Below are 21,000 nucleotides of genomic sequence, written 5' to 3' on the forward strand. Positions count from 1 at the left end.
ACACAAAGGAATTTTAGTGTTTTGTGCAGATTTTGTGGGTTTCCTGGACTCACTCAGGCTGTCCAGTGCGGTTGCTTCTCCGATCCTCCTTCAATCCCAAACACCGAGGGGCTGAGGGGGGCTGGAGGTGGGTGGGAGGGCGGGTGGTGGGGTGAGGTGGGGGGCTGGGTGCTTGGGTTTTTTGTATTTTGTTTGGGTTTTTTTTACAGAAAAAAAGAGGGTTCTGTCCCGGACTCTGATCGTTAATCCTCTGTCTCCCCCTGTCTAGATCCCTTGTCTGGCTGAGATGGAGGCTCTGTCTTTGACGTCAGATATTCTGTCTGAGCAGTCCTGGGCCCTAGCTCTGGCGGGTGACAATGTACACAGTGTGCGCCCCACCCCCCCAACCCCCGGACCCGCTGCAGGGCTCAAAATACCGGGCCGGGGGAGGGGGGCCGGTGGGCACCTCCTTCCTCCTCTCATCCCTTTGAACCACTTGTGGGCCATGGGACACGCTCTTCGGTGAACCTGCCTTGAGCCCAAGGTCCCCCCAACTCCGGTTTGGGGGTGGGCAGGGAGGGGTGGTGGAGAAAAGTCCGGCCCTGGCAACACTGGCTGGACACGCCAGTCCTGCAGCTTCCCCACCCACCCAGAGTGCTGGGCCACTGGGGCAAGAGCAGGTCTTTTGGAGGGGGTGGAAAGCGGCCGGTATTTGGGGCTCTGGGGCTGCCATCTCTCCCTGGAAACATGACATCTTCTAGCTGCTATGTAGATGGCACTTTTCTGCTGAGGCCGGGTCTTCTTTCGGCGTCAGCTCCCCACTCTCCATCAACCTCCCTGGGGACTGTCCACCTTCCTGCCGCCTCCCCAGTGACTGCCCACTTACTCTACTCCACCCCTTCTGCCCTTTGGTGTTGTTGATAAATTCTCTATTAGCCGCCATCCACGCCATCTCAAGCCGGGGGAACGGGCCATCTTAGTTCATGACTTCGTGAGGTGGGGGGAGGCAGGGAGAGCAGCCTAGGGGCTTTGAGAGGGGGCAAATGAATCCAGAGCCAGGCCCAAGGAAGGTAAAGAGAAACGGTTTTGGAGCAGGGGGATGAAGATGTAGTGAGCCGACTTCTGATCCTGTGCCCTGGCCAGTGAGGATATGAGAGGCAAATTCACCCTCGCTGAAGTTACTGGCCACTGGACTTATGTAACCACTGAGCCATGTGTTTATCCTCCTTTAATGGTCAGCAAGTGTGGATGGCTTTGTGTTATTGGTATTGATTGGGCACCTACTGTGTATCGGGTGCCTACTGGATGCAGAGGGCTGTACTGAATGCTTAGAAGAATACAGTGGAGGCAAAAAAAGTGCAGTCTCCACCTTCAAGGAGCTTACAATCGAGTGGGAGAGAAATCACAATCGTTTGATAGCCACAAACCAGGTTCTCTGTCCCCGAGATGGGTAAGGCCCGGAGTGGGGAAAGACACCCGAATTAACCGGGCAGGGATGCAGAGGATGTGGCGTCAGTGAGGTCCTCATGCTGACCAGGGCTGCCGTGGGAGCCCACCCCCAATGAAGCCTCAGAGTAAGAGGCAATGACTCCCCCAAGAGAGTCCCCAGACTGCCCTGCCCCCAACTCTCAGAGGCTCCCCAGCTTGGGTTGGTCCCTAGTTCTGGTCCTTCAGGAACTCGAAAGGTTCAAGGCCCCATGTGCCTCTTAAAGTGAACTAGACAGAGACATGGGGCCCGAGCCTCCACCGGAGCTCACCCCTTTCTGCCTGGAGGTCTTTGAGGGTCACCGCTGGCAATTTATCGACAGTACAAATGTGGGGGGGCGGGCGGGTGATGCTTCTCCACCTCCAGCTGCGTCTTTGGGAGCCTCCTTCTGCTCTGCCCTCCCCCTCCGCCCTCATCCACAGGCTGCATGTCCATTGACTCATCAGGCGGGGGGTGTCCAGCCTCCCTGCTGGGTGTCGAGGCTGACCACCCCCCTCCCCGTGGGCTTCTCTCCCCCCTCTCTCCCTCTGCAGGCCGAACCCCTCCCCGCCGACACCTCCCCAACACCCCCGGTCCCCGGCCAGAGCCTGCTGAGTGTCCGGAAGCTCGGTGTGGGCCGGGCCCACTCCCTGCCCAACGATAGCTACATGTTCCAAGCCCCAGAACCCAGCGCCCTGCCGGCTCAGCGCACCCAGGAATTCCCCAAATCACAGTCCGGTAAGTGGTAGGGTCCGGGGGACATCTTGGGAGGGTTTCAGCCAGGTTGGGGGGGGTGGGTGGTAAAACAGAGGCAGGGAGGGGCCGTGCCTTGTCAGGAAGGTGCTGACCTCTCCCCCACTCCCTCTCTCCCCGGCGGGTCCGGAGAAGGCTCCGCCACGTCCTTCCAGTCCCAGCTGGTTGACCCCAGCCTTCCACTGCAGTCTTCCGATCGCCACCGCCTCCAGCAGCTGCAGCCCCATAGCCTCGCCCCCAAAATCCCCCCACCGGGCCGCTCCCCGGCCACGCACAGGCCTCTCCGACGGCAGGTGAGTTCAGCTCTCGGAACCTCCATTCATTCATTCAATGGTATTTACTGAGCGCTTACTGTGTGCAGAGCACTGTACTAAGTGCTTGGGAAGTCCAAGTCGGCAAAATATAGAGATGGTCCCTACCCAACAACGGGCTCAAAGTCTAGAAGGGGGAGACAGATAACAGAACAAAACATGTAGACACGTTGAAATGTAGACACCATACACACATACAAATACCCATGTAATGCACACGTGCACACAGACACACTCACACACATACACCTGCTCCCTGGGGAGAGCGGAGATCTGGATGATACTGCCTGGGGAATTCCGAGAGTGGGGGCAGGTTTGAGGGAAAGAAAGAAGGGGTCACAGCTGGACGTGGTCACTTGGTCAGCTAGGGGGGCATAGATTTTGTGTGTGTGTGTGTACACGCACAGATGGATAAGTGTACACTCCTAGGGTATGATGTGCGTGTGTGGCTGTGCATCATTATCAGCATTACTGCACCAAACGGGTTAGGGCCCGTTACTGGAACCATGGGAACAGTGTTAAGCAAAACCTCATTAAATTCAGCCGAGTTTCCCATTGGAAACAATGTAAGTGCATTCGTGGGCTCCCAAGATCCAGAAACGGATTAAAACACCTAAACATATTTAAAAACAGTAAATATAATTACACGGTCAAGCAGCAGCACAAATGAGCCAATAATGAAACATTGCGATGTAGCTGTTTGAGAAAGTAGGTAAATATTTAATTTTCAAAGTGTCCTTTTTCACATCCTTTTTAGGAAATAAAACACCTCAAGCTAACAGGCTAGAGCTCTTGTTATCTATGGAGTGGCAGTGGTGGTATTTATTAAACACTGTGTGTGAAGTGCCCTGGATAATTACAGGGTAAACAGATTCAGGCCCCACAAGGAGCTCTCAGCCTCTGCATGGGGGGTAAGCAGAGAGATAATGGGTGTGGAGAGACCAGCAATCCATTGCAAAATCGACAATACCAGCTAATAGAGTGAAACACTCGGATGGTCATGGTCTTGTCTGCTCTGTGGCTGTTGGATATAGACTGAGGCCCAAGGGGCCTGAAACTCCAGCAGTTAGGCCCCACGGCTCCTGCCATATTTTTCACCCTCCTCTTCTTTTAGATGACTCCTTTCATCTTTCCTTACCTGTCTGTCTCCAGGCCTCCCCGTACCCTTATTCTTAGATTATGAGCTTCTTGTGGGGAAGGGACCATGCCAAATTCTCTTCCATGTATTTTTTTCCCAGTGCTGTGCACACAGGGGCTTAATAAATACTACTACTGCTATCACTACTCCTACTATTCCTACCCCTACTACTAAGATAAGGGCACAGTTTGAAGAGAGACGAGTCCTTAAACTTCATGTGCTGTCTGTGCTAAATAGTTGTAACAGCGTTGGTTATTTGCTGGGAGACTTTTTCATTTTTTTAGGGGGTGGTATTTGTTAAGCTCGTACCATGTGCCAGGCACTGTTCTAAACACTGGGGTAGATACAAACTAATCAGATTGGACACAGTCCGTGTCCCATTTGACGCTCACAGTTTTTTAATCCCCATTTTACAGATGAGGTAACTGAGACACAGAGAAGTGAAGTTACTTACCCAAGGTGACTCAACAGAGCTGGGATTAGAGTTAAGGTCCTCTGACTCTCAGACTCATGCTCTTTCCACTAGGCCACACTCCTTCCTACTACTAAATGTAAAATACTGTGCTAAGGGCTTGGCAATGTACGAGACGCCCAAGGAGCTTTCGTTCTAGTCAGGTAGCCGGGCTTAGAAATATTCAGACAATAAATACAATGCCTAATAGATTATAGTTATACACAACTCCTGAGGATGGGCATAAATACACAAGCTCAAGAGGGAACTTGGCATCTGCCATTATCTCTGTTCAGATGGAATAACCTCTACTCATCTATTCAGTTCAGTCAAAATGCTTTCAGTGTTGGGGAGGAGAGGAAATGAAGCTTTTAGGCCCAAGTACCTTTTTAGCTTTTTCTTGAAGTGGGAGGTGCTATTATAGCAAAGGGGCCCTGAAAGGAGTGTCAAAGAGTTGACTAACTTTATTGGTGGCTGATGAGGAGAGGAACATCATTCTAGGCCCTTAGGGAAAATTTGAAGGACATCATCCTGTCCACTAAGGAGTTTTCAGCCTAACATATGTGTCTGTGTGTGTCTGCCTGAACAAATGAGAAAATCTCTGTGTGTATGTGTTCATCTGTGTGTGTGTACGTATGAGGGTAATGTGTGTGAGTATATTTGGTCATGAGAGAGTAGCGGGGAGGGTGTGGACCCACAGTGGCGATATCAAGCTGCACCTCTCTGCTCCTTTGCCAAGCCCGCCTTGCTGTGGGATATGGCCAGAGTCTTCTGGGCCATGGAGCTCAATGGGTTAGGGTCAGGGGTGGGTCTGGGGTCCACTCTGCCTGTCCACATGGCCCCCTTCCTCCCTCTGAACAGAGAGGAACAGAGATCAGCTTACGGGAACCCATGGCCCCCCATCATTAGTCCGCCACGGGTTCCCGTAAGTGGATCTCTGTTCCTCTTCAGTGGTTGTTGCCATTTTGCCCACCTTTCCCTTGGAGGTGACTGGGGGGCCTGCTGGAGGAGCGGAGTGAGTGCTGAACTCCTCTGGCAGGTGGCTGGCCGGAGGAGAGCACCGTCCCTCTCTCTGCCGGGCCCGTCCCGGGCCTCCGCGTGGCCTGACCGCTCCTCCCTTCCCTGCAGGCCGCCATAAGGGCGGATTCCTTGGGCAGCTGGGAGAACCTGGAGGTGGAGGTGGGGGAGCCCCTCACCCCGCTCCCGGCCCCTTGGACCCCCACGCCCCAGCTCCACGCGGCTCCAGAGGCTCCAGGCCGGGCCCGGTCCGGCGCCCAGGACCAGCAGCGCCCTCGCAGCCTCCGTCCGACCCCGCCGCACCCGTGGCCGGGCCAGAGCCCGAGCGCAGGCCGTCCCTCCCGAGGGGAGCGCGGGCATCCCCAAGGCTCCGGGATGGACAGATACTTGGAGCCGTTCTCTCCGGATTCCTGTCCGGCCTGGAGCTCCCGCTCGGGGTCCCAGCCCGGCCCCGGTGGCGGCGGAGGGGGCGTGGGGACGCTGAAGGACCTGAAGAAATGCTACAGCGTGGACACGCAGGGCCGCCTCCGCAAGCCCCCGTCGTGGCTGGATGACCAGAGGAGACACTCCATCGAGGTCAGTTCCCTGGACGGCGGGCTCCAGCCCCACGCCGCCGCCGCCGCCTCCGGCTCCTCGGGCTTCATCAGCCAGGGCCTGGGCGAGCTGGAGGCCAGGCCCGGGGGGACTCGGCCCAAGAAAAAATTGAGTCCCCCCTGCATCTCCATCGAGCCACCCGAGGGCCAGGGCCTGGGCCCCTTCCCACGCCCCCCCCATCAGCCTCTCCACCGTGGGGGCTGAAGTGTGCCTGCGCCGGCGGGCACCGTCCTGCGACTCCCACAAGGACTCGGGTGAGGTGGACGACCCCCCGTTGCCCCCCATGGGCACCACCCCTGCCCCTTCCCCTCCACCCACGAGGGACTTGCTGACCCTCCTCCCCACGTTCTCCTTCGACCCGACAGACTCGGAGCTTTGAATCCCACGCCCCCCCACCCCACTCCCCCCCTTTGTCCAGTGCCAAATTTCTTCTCCTACTTCCAGGATATATTTTTAAAGGTAAATGAAACCCAACCCACAAACTCTTCTCAAGTCCTCAGCGGCACCGGGTAAACACCATTTCCAAAGACGGTTGCCAAGAACTAGCTTGGTCATGATTTTGGGGGGCTGGGGGGTCGGGGGAGAGTGAGAGAGAGAGAGAGGGAGAACGGGAGATGCAATCGATATACCACGCTTACGGAAGCAAGGGACCTGCTTGAGGAAAAGCAATACATTGTGCAGAATCTATATGTATATTCTATTTTATTAAATTAATTCAATCTAGTATTGCGGGATGTACTACATTTTGTGACTTAAGAAACTTGTTTTTTTCCTTCCCTTCTCTTCTATGTCTCAGACTATTTCTAAGCCACAGGTGTTTTGGCTATTTTAACCTGGAATCCCACGAGTACTCTGTCCTTTTCCGTCTCCCCCTCCCCTACTATGGAAAGCACAAAATGGAGCCATTAGTGCATTACGTTAGACAGCTCTGCCCTCGCGCAGCGGGGGGGCAAAATCACTTTGAAACTGTAATATGTAACTTATTTTCTCCTTGAAAACTCGTAATCCTTTTCTGTAGAAAAAAAAAAAAAACAAAACCCCACACACAAAATAGTCCGTTGGAGATTTTACGAAAGCGATGGAATATAAAAAAAAAAATAAAGTAATTTTCCAAAATAAAGCTAATCCCAGTTCAGAGTGACAGCAGGTGAAAGATTGCAGAGAACGCCCGGAGGCGGTCTGGGCTACCGATTTGGGCGGGTGGGCGGTGGGGGTCTGAGAGGTGGGAGGGGGGTCTGCTCCTGACAGACCGGAGGGGGCCCCAACAAGGAGGTTGGCTATTTTTATAACTTCCAAAACAAAAAGCCGGTCCGCTCCGACGTGAATGAGTTTAACTTCAGAAACCCAACTTTTCCCCCGCCAGTAAATCCCTGCGGCGAGAGCAGACGGCGGCCACCCCCTTTTCCTCGGCCCGCTCCACTCCCTTTGCTGCACCACATCACCTCCTCCTCCTCCCCTTCTCCCTCCATCTCCTCCTCCCTTCTCCCTGCTCCCACCTTTTCTACTCCTCCCCTCTCCTCGACTCTCCCCTTTCTTTCTCCTTTCCTCCATCTCCTCCTCCCCTCTCCCCGCCCCATCTTCTCCTCTCCTCTCCCCCATCTCCTCCTCCCTTTTCCCCATTCCTCCCCTTCTCCTCTTTCCCCAGCTCCTCCTCCTCTCTCGCCATCCCTCCCCTCCCCTTCTCCCCTCTCCCCCATCTCTTCCCCTCTCCCCATCCCTCCCTTCTCCTTTCCCCCTCTCCCTCATCTCCTCCTCCTCTCTCCCCATTTCCTCCTCCCCTGCCCCCCATTTTCTTCCCTCCCCCGCTCCACCCATCTCCTCCTCCTCCTCCCCTCTCCCCCATCTCCACCTCTCCTCTCCCCATCCCTCCCTTCTCCTTTTCCCCTCTCCCCATCCCTCCCTTCTCCTTTTCCCCTCTCCCCATCCCTCCCTTCTCCTTTTCCCCTCTCCCTCATCTCCCCCTCCTCTCTCCCCATTTTCTCCTCCCCTCCCCATCCCTCCCCACTTCCCTCTCCTTCCCTCCTCTTCTCCCCTCTCCCCATCTCCTTCTCCCCTCCTTCTTCCCCACCCATGTCCTCCTCCTCCCCTCTCCATCTTCTCCTCCCCTCTCCCCATCCCTCCCCTCTCCTTCTCCCCTTTCCCCATTTCCTTCTTCCTTCCCACCTCCCCACCCATGTCCTCCTCCCCTCTCCCTGCCCCCATCTTCTCCCCTCTCCCCATCTCCTTTTCCCCATCCCTCCTTCCCACTCCTGTTCTCCTCCTCCTTCTCTCCCTCCTCCTCCTCCTCCCCTCCCAAGGGCCGGGCACCCCGAGGTCACCTCTTTCCCCTTCCATACTCCACTCCCCTGTTGAAGGCCACCCGACTCCTTGCGACCCCAGTTTGTAGCCCAGCTCAGCTTGGGTTTCCTTCCAGGCCCAAACCGCGTTATAGAATCGCCCCCAGGGGGGCGCCCTTCCTTGGGGGTTGTTATTCTAGCCCGCTCAAATTTCATTACAACGCGGTCCCCACCCACACCCACTTGCAAGTCCACTCACAAGGCGGGAAAATGGGGTGTGGGGGGATCCAGCCTCGGCCTGGGTCCTACTAGGGGGGAGAAGAGAGATGGAGAGAGGCCGAGGGAGGAAAGAAAGAAGCCCCAGGCTTTCTTGTGATAAACCCAACAGATTTTCCATCAGAAATCTGGTGCAAGCTGGCAGTCTTGTAATAGCCCTCCCCCGGCAGCTCCCAGGCCTCTCACCAACCGAGACCCCGCTCTCTTCGTCTCATATGGCGTCCCCAGCCTCCCACCCTCATCTGCCAACTCCCAGCGCCGTCCACCCTGGCGGGGACCCTCTTGGGATGGGCGGGGGGCTAGGCCTGGCCAGGGATGCTCTCTGCCCTGCCGTTTTCTTTGCGCTCTTTTGAGGGGAGCAGTACTGACATCAAAGCAGAACCCCGAGCTGCTCGGCACTGTCCTTCCGAGCTTGTAATAACACTCCTTTTCTAGTCGCGTTTGGGAGGTTTTAATAGGATTCGCCTCTTTTTAAAGCAAAATGTAGCAAGCTCCCCGGCGTTCTGTAGGCTGGGTCAGTTGATGGCATTTTTATAGTTTTGTTGAAATCTGTGGAGGCTTTGTCTGCATGTCTCTGGTTTCCATATTTTTTCCTTTTCTCGAGAGGTGGGTGGCCTCCCTTGACCCCCGCCCCCTCCCCAGCCTGCCTCTCTTCCTGGATCATATTCCCGCCTCCCGCCACCCACGGGCCCTTCTTTCCAGTTCCCGCAGAGGGTCCTTCAGCCCTGGGAATGTGGGGCTGGAATCCTTGGGCGGGCAGGTTCAGTTCGCTCCCTGGGGTTCTGGAGAGCTGTTCCCTTGAGTCTGGAGCTCTGCTCTCCTGGGTTGCTTCTCTGTTGTTCGGTCAGTCAGTCAATCGTATTTATTGAGCGCTTGATGTGTGTAGAGCTCTGCACTAAATAATAATAATAATGGCATTTATTAAGCGCTTACTATGTGCAAAGCACTGTTCTAAGTGCTGGGGAGGTTATAAGGTGATCAGATTGTCCCTGGTGGGGCTCACAGTCTTAATCCCCATTTTACAAATGAGGTAACTGAGGCACAGAGAAGTTAAGTGACTTGCCCAAAGTCACACTGCTGACAATTGGCAGAGCCGGAATTTGAACCCATGACCTCTGCCTCCAAAGCCTGGGCTCTTTCCTACTGAGCCACACTGCTTCTCTAAACTAAACAGTAAACACTTGGTAGAATATAATATGTGAATAAACAGACACACCGCCTGCCCACAGTAAGCTTACGGTCTCGAGGGGGAGACAAACATGAATATAAATAAATAAATAAATAAATTACAGATATTAAAGACAAAAATTACAGATCTTTTCCAACGTTGCATTGTACCTGCTGGAGTTCCCTGGGGGATGGAGGATTTTAGGAACAAAGAGGAGGGGAGGGTTGTGTTTTTTTCTTAAAGAATTAGGTACAAAGGTGTAAACTTGAATGATGATAGGAATTGATATGTCTTGGTAAAAGGTTTGAAGCTAAAACAAAATGCCAATAACATGATGTGAGCTCATTGTGGGCAGGGAATGACACTGTTTATTGTTGTATTGTACTTTTCCAAGCACTCACTACAGTGCTCTGCACATGGTATGCGCTTAATAAATATGATTGATTGAATGAATAAATGAAAGAATGAATAGCAAGGCAATATTGGTAACCAAATGACCCTTGTCTTGGTGTTTGTTTTTTTCCCACTCTGAGGCCCTGACCATTCTGAGGAGGGAAAGCCGCCACAGAGATCCTGACAAGGTGACCTTGGGCAAGTCAGTTAACTTCTTTGTGCCTCAATTACCTTACCTATAAAATGGAGATTAAGAGTGTGAGCCCCACTCATGTGGGACAGGGACTGTATCCAACCTGAATAACTTGTATCTACCCCGGTGCTTAGGACAGTGCTTGGCACAGGATAAGTGCTTAACAAGTACCATCATTTTAATTATTATAGGGGAAAAGAGGAGAGAGGGGAGACAGAAGGAGGCCCGGGTGTGTGGAAGCTCAACGTAGAAGTGCATTCTAGGGAAGGGGAAAATGAAGAGGCCTGAATGTCCAACATTGGACTTTAGAAACCATCCAAATGCATCCTTCCCTACCTTCAAATTAATGGTGTTTACTATGTGCAAACTCCTGTACTAAGCATTTGGAAGATTACAGTAGATATAATAAGAACGATAATAATAATGTTGGTGTTTGTTAAGCTCTTAACATGTGCTCATCATCATCATCAATCGTATTTATTGATCGCTTACTATGTGCAGAGCACTGTACTAAGCGCTTGGGAAGTACAAATTGGCAACATATACAGTCAGCACTGAATGACCTCAAGTTAATGATCTGCCTTATGTTTAGCTCATTTATTCATTTGATTACTAATTCTTTTCTTGCTTATTGTTAGCAGTGGTTTTATTGAGCACTTAATATGTGCAGAGCACTGTACTAAGCACTTGGGAGAGTACAATCCAACAGAATTGCTAGACACGTTGCCTACTCACCACTAGCTTACAGTCTAGAGGGACAGTTGTCAATTGTTCCCTATTTCTTCTGCTTGCTCCCACATATATGCATGCCCAAATTGTTGTTATTATTATGGCATTTGTTAAGCGCTTACGTGGCGTAGTGGAAAGAGCACCGGCTTGGGAGTGGGAGGTCGTGGGTTCTTATCCCGGCTCTGCCACTTGTCAGTTGTGTGACTTTGGGCAAGTCACAATTTCTCTGTGCCTCAGTTACCTCACGTGTAAAATGGAGATTAAGACTGTGAGCCCCAAATGGGACATTCTGATAATCTTGTATCTATCCCAGTGCTTAGAACAGTGCTTGCCACATAGTAAGCGCTTAACAAATACCATTATTATTATATGCCAGGCACTTACTAAGCGCTGGGGTGGAAACAAGCATATAGGGTTGGACACAGTCCCTGTCCTGCATAGGACTCACAGTCTTAATTCCCATTTTACAGATGAGGCAACTGAGGCACAGAAAAGTTAAACGACTTGCCCAAGGCCACACAGCTGGCAAGGTGCAGAGCCAGGAGTATGGCTCTGCCCACAATCAGCTCCCAGGACAGTGTGTTGCTCAGAGAGATGTGCGTGGCTCAGTAGAAAGAACACGGGCTTTGGAGTCAGAGGTCATGGGTTCAAATCCCGGTTCTGCCAGCTGTGTGACTTTAGGCAAGTCACTTAACTTCTCTGTGCCTCAGTTACCTCATCTGTAAAATGGGGGTTACGACTGTGAGCCCCCAGTGGGACAACCTGCCCACCTTGTAACCTCCCCAGCGCTTAGAACAGTGCTTTGCACATAGTAAGCGCTTAACAAATACCATCATTATTATTATTATTATTATTATTATTATGTGCCAGGGCGGAGGGAAGACCGAATGCGAGGGGCATTACTACCAACGAATCGGATAAAGGTTCGGTCTCACTTTTACCATCTGGGAAATGGGGGTCCCGCCCCTTCCTCCTTCCCCAATAAATGCTGGCGGAAGGGGCGGAGAGGGCGAGGGCAGAAGGCCTCGGGAGGAGGAGCTTTGGCCAGGGGAGGAGCCGCCGTCGACAAGGTCCTGAGGCTTTAATGATAATAATAATGGCATTTATTAAGTGGTTACTATGTGCAAAGTACTGTTCTAAGCGCTGGGGAGGTTACAAGGTGATCAGGTTGTCCCAGGGGAGGGTCACAGTCAATCCCCATTTTACAGATAAGGTAACTGAGGCCCAGAGAAGTTAAGTAACTTGCCCAAAGTCACACAGCTGACAATTGGCAGGGCCGGGGTTTGAACCCATGACCTCTGACTCCAAAGCCGGGGCTCTTTCCACTGAGCCACGCTGCTTCTCTTTGGTGGGGAGGGCTAGGCTGCCCAGAAACCAAAGCGGGAGGGGGCACTGGATTCAGGGGAGGGAGAGAGGGAGAGTGGGACCTATTTGTAGATCTTTAAAGCCCTCGATCACCTTGCCTCCTCCTAATAATAATAATGATGGCATTTATTAAGCGCTTACTATGTGCAAAGCACTGTTCTAAGCGCTGGGGTGGTTACAGAGAAGCAGCGTGGCTCTGTAGGAAAGAGCCCGGGCTTTGGAGTCAGAGGTCGTGGGTTCAAATCCCGACTCTGCCAATTGTCAGCTGTGTGAGTTTGGGTAAGTCACTTCACTTCTCTGTGCCTGTTACCTCAGCTGTAAAATGAGGACTGAGACTGTGAGCCCCATGAGGGACATCCTGATAATCTTGTAGCCTCCCCGACGCTTAGAACAGTGCTTTGCACATAGTAAGCGCTTAATAAATGCCATTATTATTATTACAAGGTGATCAGGTTGTCCCAAGGGGGGGGCTCACAGTCTTAATCCCCATTTTACAGATGAGGTAACTGAGGCCCAGAGAATTAAATTACTTGCCCAAAGTCACACAGCTGACAAGGGGCGGAGCCGGGATTTGAACCCATGACCTCTGACTCCAAAGAGCGGGCTCTTTTCATTGAACCACAATGCTTCTCTCCTACTTCATCTCGCTTCTCCCCTGCTACAATCCAACCTGCACGCTTTACTCTAATAATACTCACCTTCTCACTGCCCTGCCATCTCTTCTGTCCTTGGAACGTCCTCCCTGCTAGGGACTGTCTCTATATGTTGCCAATTTGTACTTCCCAAGCGCCTAGTACAGTGCTCTGCACACAGTAAGCGCTCAATAAATACGATTGATGATGATGATGATGATCAGACAGACATTTACTGGCCTCCCCTTCAAAGCCTTATTGAAGGCACGTCTCTTCCTTCTCCCAAAGGTCTTCCCTGACTAAGCCCTCCTTTCTTCTTCTCCCACTCCCTTCTGCTTCGCCCTGACTTGCTCCTTTTATTCATCCCCTTTCTCAGCCCTTCAGCACTTATGTGCATATCTTTTATTTATATTAATGTCTGTCTCCCCCCCACCCCCCGACCCACTTCTAGACTGAAAGCTTGTTGTGGGTAGGGAATGTGTCTGTTAATTACTGCATTGAACTCTCCCAAGCGCTTAGTATACACCGTAAGCACCCAATAAAGAGGATTAAGTGACTAAGTAGTGTCACCTGGGCGGCCCAGTTCAGGCAGTAGCCCCAGGGTCATCCTTTCACGGAATCAATCAGTTGCATTTATTCATTCATTCATTCAATCGTATTTATTGAGCGCTTACTGTGTGCAGAGCACTGTACTAATTTATTTATTAGTTATTATTATTATTCATTTATTATTTATTACTAATTTATTGAGGATTTACTCTTTGGAGGGGGGAAAAAACTACTGTACTAAGCAATTGGGGCAGCGCAATAGAACAAGGAGACACAATTCCTGCTCTTGAGAAGTTCAGTCTAGTGGAGGAGACAGACAGTAAAATAAATTGTGAGTAAGGGGAATAAACTAGTATTAGGATATGTAAGTGCTGTGGTTATTATTATGATTATTAATTTATTATTTATTACTAATTTATTGAGCATTTACTCTTTGGAGGGGGGAAAAAACACTGTACTAAGCACTTGGGGCAGCGCAATAGAAAAAGGAGACACAGTTTCTGCTCTTGAGAAGTTCAGTCTAGTGGAGGAGACAGTAAAATAAATTATGAGTAAGGGGAATAAACTAGTATTAGGATATGTAAGTGCTGGGGAGCGGGGGTGAGTGCCAAAGTGCTTAGAGAAAGAGACCAAGTGCAGAAGTGAGGCCATAATAATAATAATAATGGCGTTTATTAAGCGCTTACTATGTGCAAAGCACTGTTCTAAGCGCTGGGGTGGTCACAGGGTGATCAGGTTGTCCCAAGGGGGGCTCACAGTCTTGATCCCCATTTTACAGACGAGGTAACTGAGGCCCAGAGAAGTTAAGTGACTTGCCCAATGTCACACAGCTGACAATTGGCGGAGCCGGGATTTAGGGAGGGAGAAGATGGGATTTTAGTGAGGCTTTCATTCATTCATTCAGTCGTGTTTATTGAGCGCTTACTGTGTGCAGGGCACTGTACTAAGCGCTTGGGAAGTACAAGTTGGCAACATATAGAGACGGTCCCTACCCAACAGCGGGCTCTTGGAAACTGGGGAAAGTGGTAGTGTCCATAGGAAAGGGGTGGGAATTCTAGGCTTTTAGAAAGGGTGTTAGAAAAGGGTTTACAGAGAGGAGATGAGATAGAGGCACAGTGAGTAGGTTGGGATTGAGGAGCCAAGTGGGTGGGATGGGTTGTAGTAGGAGAGGAGAGAGGATAAGTAGGGGCCAGAGAGATAGTGAGGAGTTTCTGCTTGATGTGGAGATGTAGGGGCAACTATTACTCTATTTATTTCTCTATTTATTTTACTTGTACATATTTATTCTACTTTTTTTTATTTTGTTAATATGTTTTGTTTTGTTCTCTGTCTCCCCCTACTAGACTGTGAGCCCACTGTTGGGTAGGGACCGTCTCTATATGTTGCCAACTTGTACTTCCCAAGCGCTTAGTACAGTGCTCTGCACACAGTAAGCGCTCAATAAATACGATTGAACGAATGAATGAGCTATTGGAGATATTTGAAGACTGGGGAACCTAAGCTGAATGGACACAGGAGGGAGTACAGTCTCTGTGCAAAAACCTTCATGCATACAACTGATACGGACCCTGGCACACAAATACAGACACCTGTACTGACTAAAAAAAGTGCACATGCTGAGCACAAATACCCTCCCTCCCTAAAATAAATCATCATCATCATCATCATCAATCGTATTTATTGAGCGCTTACTGTGTGCAGAGCACTGTACTAAGCGCTTGGGAAGTACAAAATGGCAACATATAGAGACAGTCCCTGCCCAACAGTGGGCTCACAGGCTAAAAGGGGGTGACAGAGAACAAAACCAAGCATACTAACAAAATAAAATAAAATAAAAAATAAAATAAAATAAAATTGCAGACTTTTATTTTGTTAGTATGTTTGGTTTTGTTCTCTGTCTTCCCCTTTTAGACTGTGAGCCCACTGTTGGGTAGGGACTGTCTCTGTATGTTGCCAATTTGCACTTCCCAAGCGCTTAGTACAGTGCTCTGCACACAGTAGGCGCTCAATAAATACGATTGATGAAATACGTGCTTAAGCAAACACCCTTGCCCACTCAGGCCCATGCACATTTACTCTTGTCTTCTTGAATCCACAGTCATACCCATTTGTCAGCTAGTATTCTCACTCACCCCTAATCATCCATTCAATCGTATTTATTGAGCGCTTACTGTGTGCAGAGCACTGTACTAAGCACTTGGGAAGTACAAGTCGGCAACATATGGAGACGGTCCCTACCCAACAACGGCTCACAGTCTAGAAGGGGGAGACAGACAACAAAACCAAACAGCATCCATCTCCTAATCCTGCTGACGTCTGACCCCTTTCAGGTAGATGTTGGCTGAGGTACGGCACCCTGGAGCCCCTCTAGCCAGGCCAGAGTGGGAGGAATTCCCTCTCCACAATTCCCCACATGCGGAAATACTCCTGTATCCCAGGATATGCCCCATCACACTTCATTCATTCAATCATATTTATTGAGCGCTTGCCATGTGCAGAGCACTGTACTAAGCACTTGGGAAGTCCAAGTTGGCAACATATATAGTCCCTACCCAATAACGGGCACACAGTCTAGAAGGGAGAGAGTTCAACACTTCAACATCTACACTCTTAGAACAGTGCTTTGCACATAGTAAGCGCTTATCAAATGCCAACATTATTATTATTATTATTATCATTATTATTACACTCCAGTCCCCGCCCGGTCCCCACTTCCTCCAACCCTCTTTTCCATCTCACCCTTACCTTACCTAGGCTAAGAGAAGTAAGCATGCCACCCTCTTCTGTTTACACAGCCTCACCCCGGATCCAAGCTAATGCTAGCCCTATATGACCCTAAACAAGCCCTATGGAGGACAGAGATCGAGTCAAGCCCACGCAGAGGGAAGCTCCGGGCCGTTTGTAATAATAACAATAATAATAATAATATTTGTTAAGCGCCTACAATGTACAAAGCACTCTTCTAGACTGTGAGCCTGCTGTTGGGTCGGGACCATCTCCATATGTTGCCAGCTTGTACTTCCCAAGCACTTAGTACAGTGCTCTGCACACAGTAAGAGCTCAATAAATGCAATTGAATGAATGTGCTAAATACTGGGGAGGTTACAAGATGATCAAGTTGTCCCCTGGGGGGCTCACAGTCTTAATCCCCATTTTCCAGATGAGGGAACTGAGGCCCAGAGAAGTTGTGACATGCCCAAAGTCACCCAGTTGACAATTGGCGGAGCTGGGATTTGAACCCATGACCTCTGACTCCAAAGCCCAGGCTCTTTCCACTGAGCCACGCTGCTTCCCTAAGGCCTCGGGAAGACTAGGGTGGGCGGGGTAAGGGGTGGAAAAGTATACAGACCAGACAAGGGTCTGCCAGGTGTCAGCTGTGTGACTTTGGGCAGTCACTTAACTTCTCTGTGCCTCAGTTACCTCATCTGTAAAATGGGGATTAAGACTGTGAGCCCCCCGTGGGACAACCTGATCACCTTGTAACCTCCCCGCACTTAGAACAGTGCTTTGCATGTAGTAAGTGCTTAATAAATGTCTATTATTATTATTATTATAATTATTATTATAATTATTATTATGTATTATTAAATATAATAATAATAATTGTTATTATTATACTTGTACATATTTATTACTCTATTTATTTATTTATTTATTTATTTTACTTGTACATTTCTATCCTATTTATTTAATTTTGTTGGTATGTTTGGTTCTGTTCTCTGTCTCCCCCTTTTAGACTGTGAGCCCACTGTTGGGTAGGGACTGTCTCTATGTGTTGCCAATTTGTACTTCCCAAGCGCTTAGTACAGTGCTCTGCATATAGTAAGCGCTCAATAAATACGATTGATTGATTGATTGATTGATAGGGCCCAGGCATGGATGTAAGTGTAATGTTGTTCACCAGATGGCAGCCCTTACCCCGGAGCGCTCATCCTTTTCCTTCCCTGATTTCCTCTCAATCAATCAATCAATCAATCGTATTTATTGAGCACTTACCGTGTGCAGAGCACTGTACTAAGCGCTTGGGATTCAATCAATCACCTTCTTCTCCAGTGCCAGCCGTGCCCACTCTGACCTGCCCTCCGGTCTGTACCACCCCCATGATGACGGTGACCCCTACCCTGCTTGGATCATCAAAGACACGTCCTTCTTTACCTTCTGGCTCCGGTTGGTGGGAAGGGGAGGATCGGGGTCAGTCGGTTCATCGTAATGATTGAGCGCTTACTGTGGGCCGAGCCCTGTACTAAGCTCTCGGGAGAGTACAATATAACAATAAACAGGTACGTTCCCTGCCCACAATAATATAATGATGGTATTTGTTAAGCGCTTACTATGTGCCAACCACTGTTCTAAGCGCTGGGGCGGTTACAAGGTGATCAGGTTGTCCTACGGGGGGCTCACAGTCTTAATCCCCATTTTACAGATGAGGGAACTGAGGCCTAGAGAAGTGAAGTGACTTGCCCAAAGTCACCCAGCTGACAGTTGGCGGAGCCGGGATTTGAACCCATGACCTCTGACTCCAAAGCTCAGGCTCTTTCCACTGAGCCACGCTGAGGGGCAGACAGACGTTGATGAGAAGCCGCGTGGCTTGGCGGAAAGAGCCTGGCCTTGGGAGTCAGAGGTCATGGGTTCTAATCCCCGCTCCGCCACTCGTCAGCTGTGTGATTTGGGGCAAGTCACTTCTAGACTGGGTAGGGACCGTCGCTATAAGTTGCCAACTTGTACTTCCGAAGCGCTTAGTACAGTGCTCTGCACACAGTGAGTGCTCAATAAATACGATTGATTGAATGAATGAATGAACTTAACTTCTCTGGGCCTCAGTTCCCTCATCTGTAAAATGGGATTAAGACTGTGAGCCCCCCTTGGGACAACCTGATCACCTTGTATCTATCCCAGCGCTTAGAACAGTGCTTGGTACATAGTAAGCGCTTAACGGATACTAACATCCTTTTAGACTGTGAGCCCACTGTTGGGTAGGGACTGTATATGTTGCCAATTTGTACTTCCCAAGCGCTTAGTACAGTGCTCTGCACACAGTAAGCGCTCAATAAATACGATTGATGATGATAAATAAATTACAGATCTGTACATTCATTCATTCAATCGTATTGAGCGCTTACTGTGTGCAGAGCACTGTACTAAGCGCGTGGGGCTGGAAAGGGGGGTGAATAAAGGGAGCAGGTCAGGGTGGAGCCGAAGGAAGTGGGAGGAGAGGAGGGCTTAGTCAGGGAAGGCCTCTTGGAGGAGATGTGCTTTGACCAGGGGTGGTCCCTGGATCCCAAAGTGATGTCATTCATCTTCAGGATGGCCATTGTGGGTTTCTGGGCCCGTGGGGACTCGTGGGGGACAGTGAGGGATGGAGCTTCAGGTCAGCTAAGGATGGCGTCAAGCTAAAACTAGCCACAAATGTGAGGCAGGAGGGGTCCGCCTACCAGCCTGCCCAGTAAAAATCCCCTGCTGGAGTGCTGCACGCTCTCCTCCCTGGAAAGAACACAAAAGTCCATTTGGTGTTTCTTTCGCACGGGCCTTGATCTTGAAAACTGCCGCAATCGGTTGGTCCAATTAATGTCTTATTTCACCCGCACAGAGAGAAGGATTGACGTTTAGCGTGCGAATTTCTGCCGAATCGAAAGCCTAAACGAGTATTCTGACTCTGATTACCCGGCCGGTAGTACTGGACAGAGCGAGCCCTGCATAAGCTGACCCCCGGCCCATCCCCATGGTTCGGGAATGAGGGGATGGGGGAAGAGAAGGCCCAGTGAGGAAGGAGATGCGGTGGATTAGGAAGGAACTGGGAAAACTATAGGTGAGCAGATAAACAGTGGGCTCACCATAGGTATCCCTGGCCCTGTGACCAGAACCCTCAGCCAACGGTAGATAGGGAGAAATTCCCGGTGAGACTGCAGTCACTCTCCCCTCCTTCTGATGTCCCCCTTATCCCCAACTGTTTCCCGGAGTGTTCCCAATGGGTTCCTTGTTATTGGAATATCTGTCGTCATCCTTTTTTGTGCTACCAGGCAATGGGATCTAGGGGCTCCGTGCCTGCTGCTGAGGGGCAGTGTGTGCCCATCTACCCCTATTTCTCCCCCACAGGTGTACTTGATCAGCCCTCGTGTCCATCGCTTCCCATTTTCATAGTGTTGTTGGAGGCTGGGAGCACGAGAAAGTCAGTCGATCATCAGTCAATCGTATTTATCAAACATTTGCAATGTACAGAGAGCAGTACTAAGCATCTGCCGAGCACGGACCTGAGAGAAAGATCACAGTGTACTTGCCCCTACTCCCCGATCCCTTTTTCCGAGTCACTCCTGGGCCTTGTGACATCCCTGTTTTCTGTCCGAACCAAGCAGAGCGAAGCGGCTGGAGCCGGCTCCCCCATCGGAGCGGCCCCGGGCTGCGTCCAAGCTGCTGCATCTGTTTCATCTCTCGCTGTTTCCCACCGCCCACGCCCACCGCCACTGAGCAGCCAGAGAGGAAGCCCCTTCTCCGCCGAGCAAATGGGGAATCAGGGTCCCTTTGGAGTCTGTGGGTGGAGGAAGAGTCATGCCAAGGCACCCACACTCACAAGGCCTACTCATGTACCCACACATATTCCCACAACCCCCCCACCCAACACACACACATAAAGACAAGCTCTCGCATATACATACATTGGCACAACTGTTTGGCTCCTCTGCTGACATAAATGTGCATACAAGCTTGAACACACACAAGCTGTGCACATCAATCAATCATATTTATTGAGCACTTACAGTGCGCGGTGTACTTTGTGCTTGGAGCGTACAGTCTAACCGTGTTGATGGACGGGCTGCCCGCCAACAAGGAGCTTACAGTTGAGACATAACATGTTACGTACACAGAAAGTATTCGTGTGTGTAAAGCAGCGTGGCTCAGTGGAAAGAGCCCGGGCTTTGGAGTCAGAGGTCATGGGTTCGAATCCCGGCTCCGCCAGTTGTCAGCTGGGTGACTTTGGGCAAGTCACTCTCTGGGCCTCAGTTACCTCATCTGTAAAATGGGGATTAAGACTGTGAGCCCCCAGTGGGACAACCTGATCACCTTGTAACCTCCCCAGCGCTTAGAACAGTGCTTTGCCACAGTAAGTGGTTAATAGATGCCATCATTATTATATATATAGTTACAAAAATGGGTCATATTCCTGAGCCTGAGGAGTGTCAGAGCCTGGAAGGAGGGAGGGATTCGAGCTGCCTGCTCCCTGATTTGTGTTTTCCAGCTCTGCCCTGGCCCTGCCTGGGTGAGTGGAAGGGCCTGGAGGGATCAGCCCTCTCTTAATCTCCTGTACCGTTCCAGGGTCTCCTAACCCCATGGCATCCCTCCTGCTTGAAACTCTCCCCCACACACCCACCATCCATCGAAGTGATTTAGTGATTTAGCAAGGGCCAGTTCGTTCTTGTCATCATTTCCTTGTGCCTGACACAATGGAGGGTCGTTCACCAGGGGCTTAAACTAGGGAGGGTGGTGTCTCTCAGAGCAGCAGCAGGACCCCGTGGAGGTGTGGGGGCTCCCCTTCTGATCCTTCTGCCCGCCCCTTCTGCCAAGGGTTGGTAAACTACTTAGTAGAGCTTAATAAACACTGTTATTACTACTACGCACCCCCTTCACTCAGGATCCGGGAACGCCTTGGAACAACCACCCATCTGTTCGGCCCAGGAGAACGGAACCCGAGGTAAACCCTGTGTAATTACTCCCTTCC

At 50.7% G+C, this 21,000-nt stretch overlaps 1 protein-coding gene across 1 annotated transcript in view; it reads left to right on the forward strand.

The window, feature by feature from the left end:
- CACNA1G (calcium voltage-gated channel subunit alpha1 G) overlaps positions 1 to 6,431 on the forward strand; it is a 61,142-nt gene extending 54,711 nt beyond the window's left edge. The window contains 5 exon segments of the mRNA XM_038756986.1: positions 269 to 358; positions 1,999 to 2,182; positions 2,333 to 2,490; positions 5,226 to 5,879; positions 5,881 to 6,431. Coding sequence (XP_038612914.1) covers positions 269 to 358; positions 1,999 to 2,182; positions 2,333 to 2,490; positions 5,226 to 5,879; positions 5,881 to 6,087 — 1,293 coding nt within the window. The 3' untranslated portion in view covers positions 6,088 to 6,431.
- Positions 6,432 to 21,000: the final 14,569 nt, after the last annotated feature.

The sequence above is a fragment of the Tachyglossus aculeatus genome, chromosome 15, assembly GCF_015852505.1.
Source record: "Tachyglossus aculeatus isolate mTacAcu1 chromosome 15, mTacAcu1.pri, whole genome shotgun sequence".
Taxonomy (NCBI): Eukaryota; Metazoa; Chordata; class Mammalia; order Monotremata; family Tachyglossidae; genus Tachyglossus; species Tachyglossus aculeatus.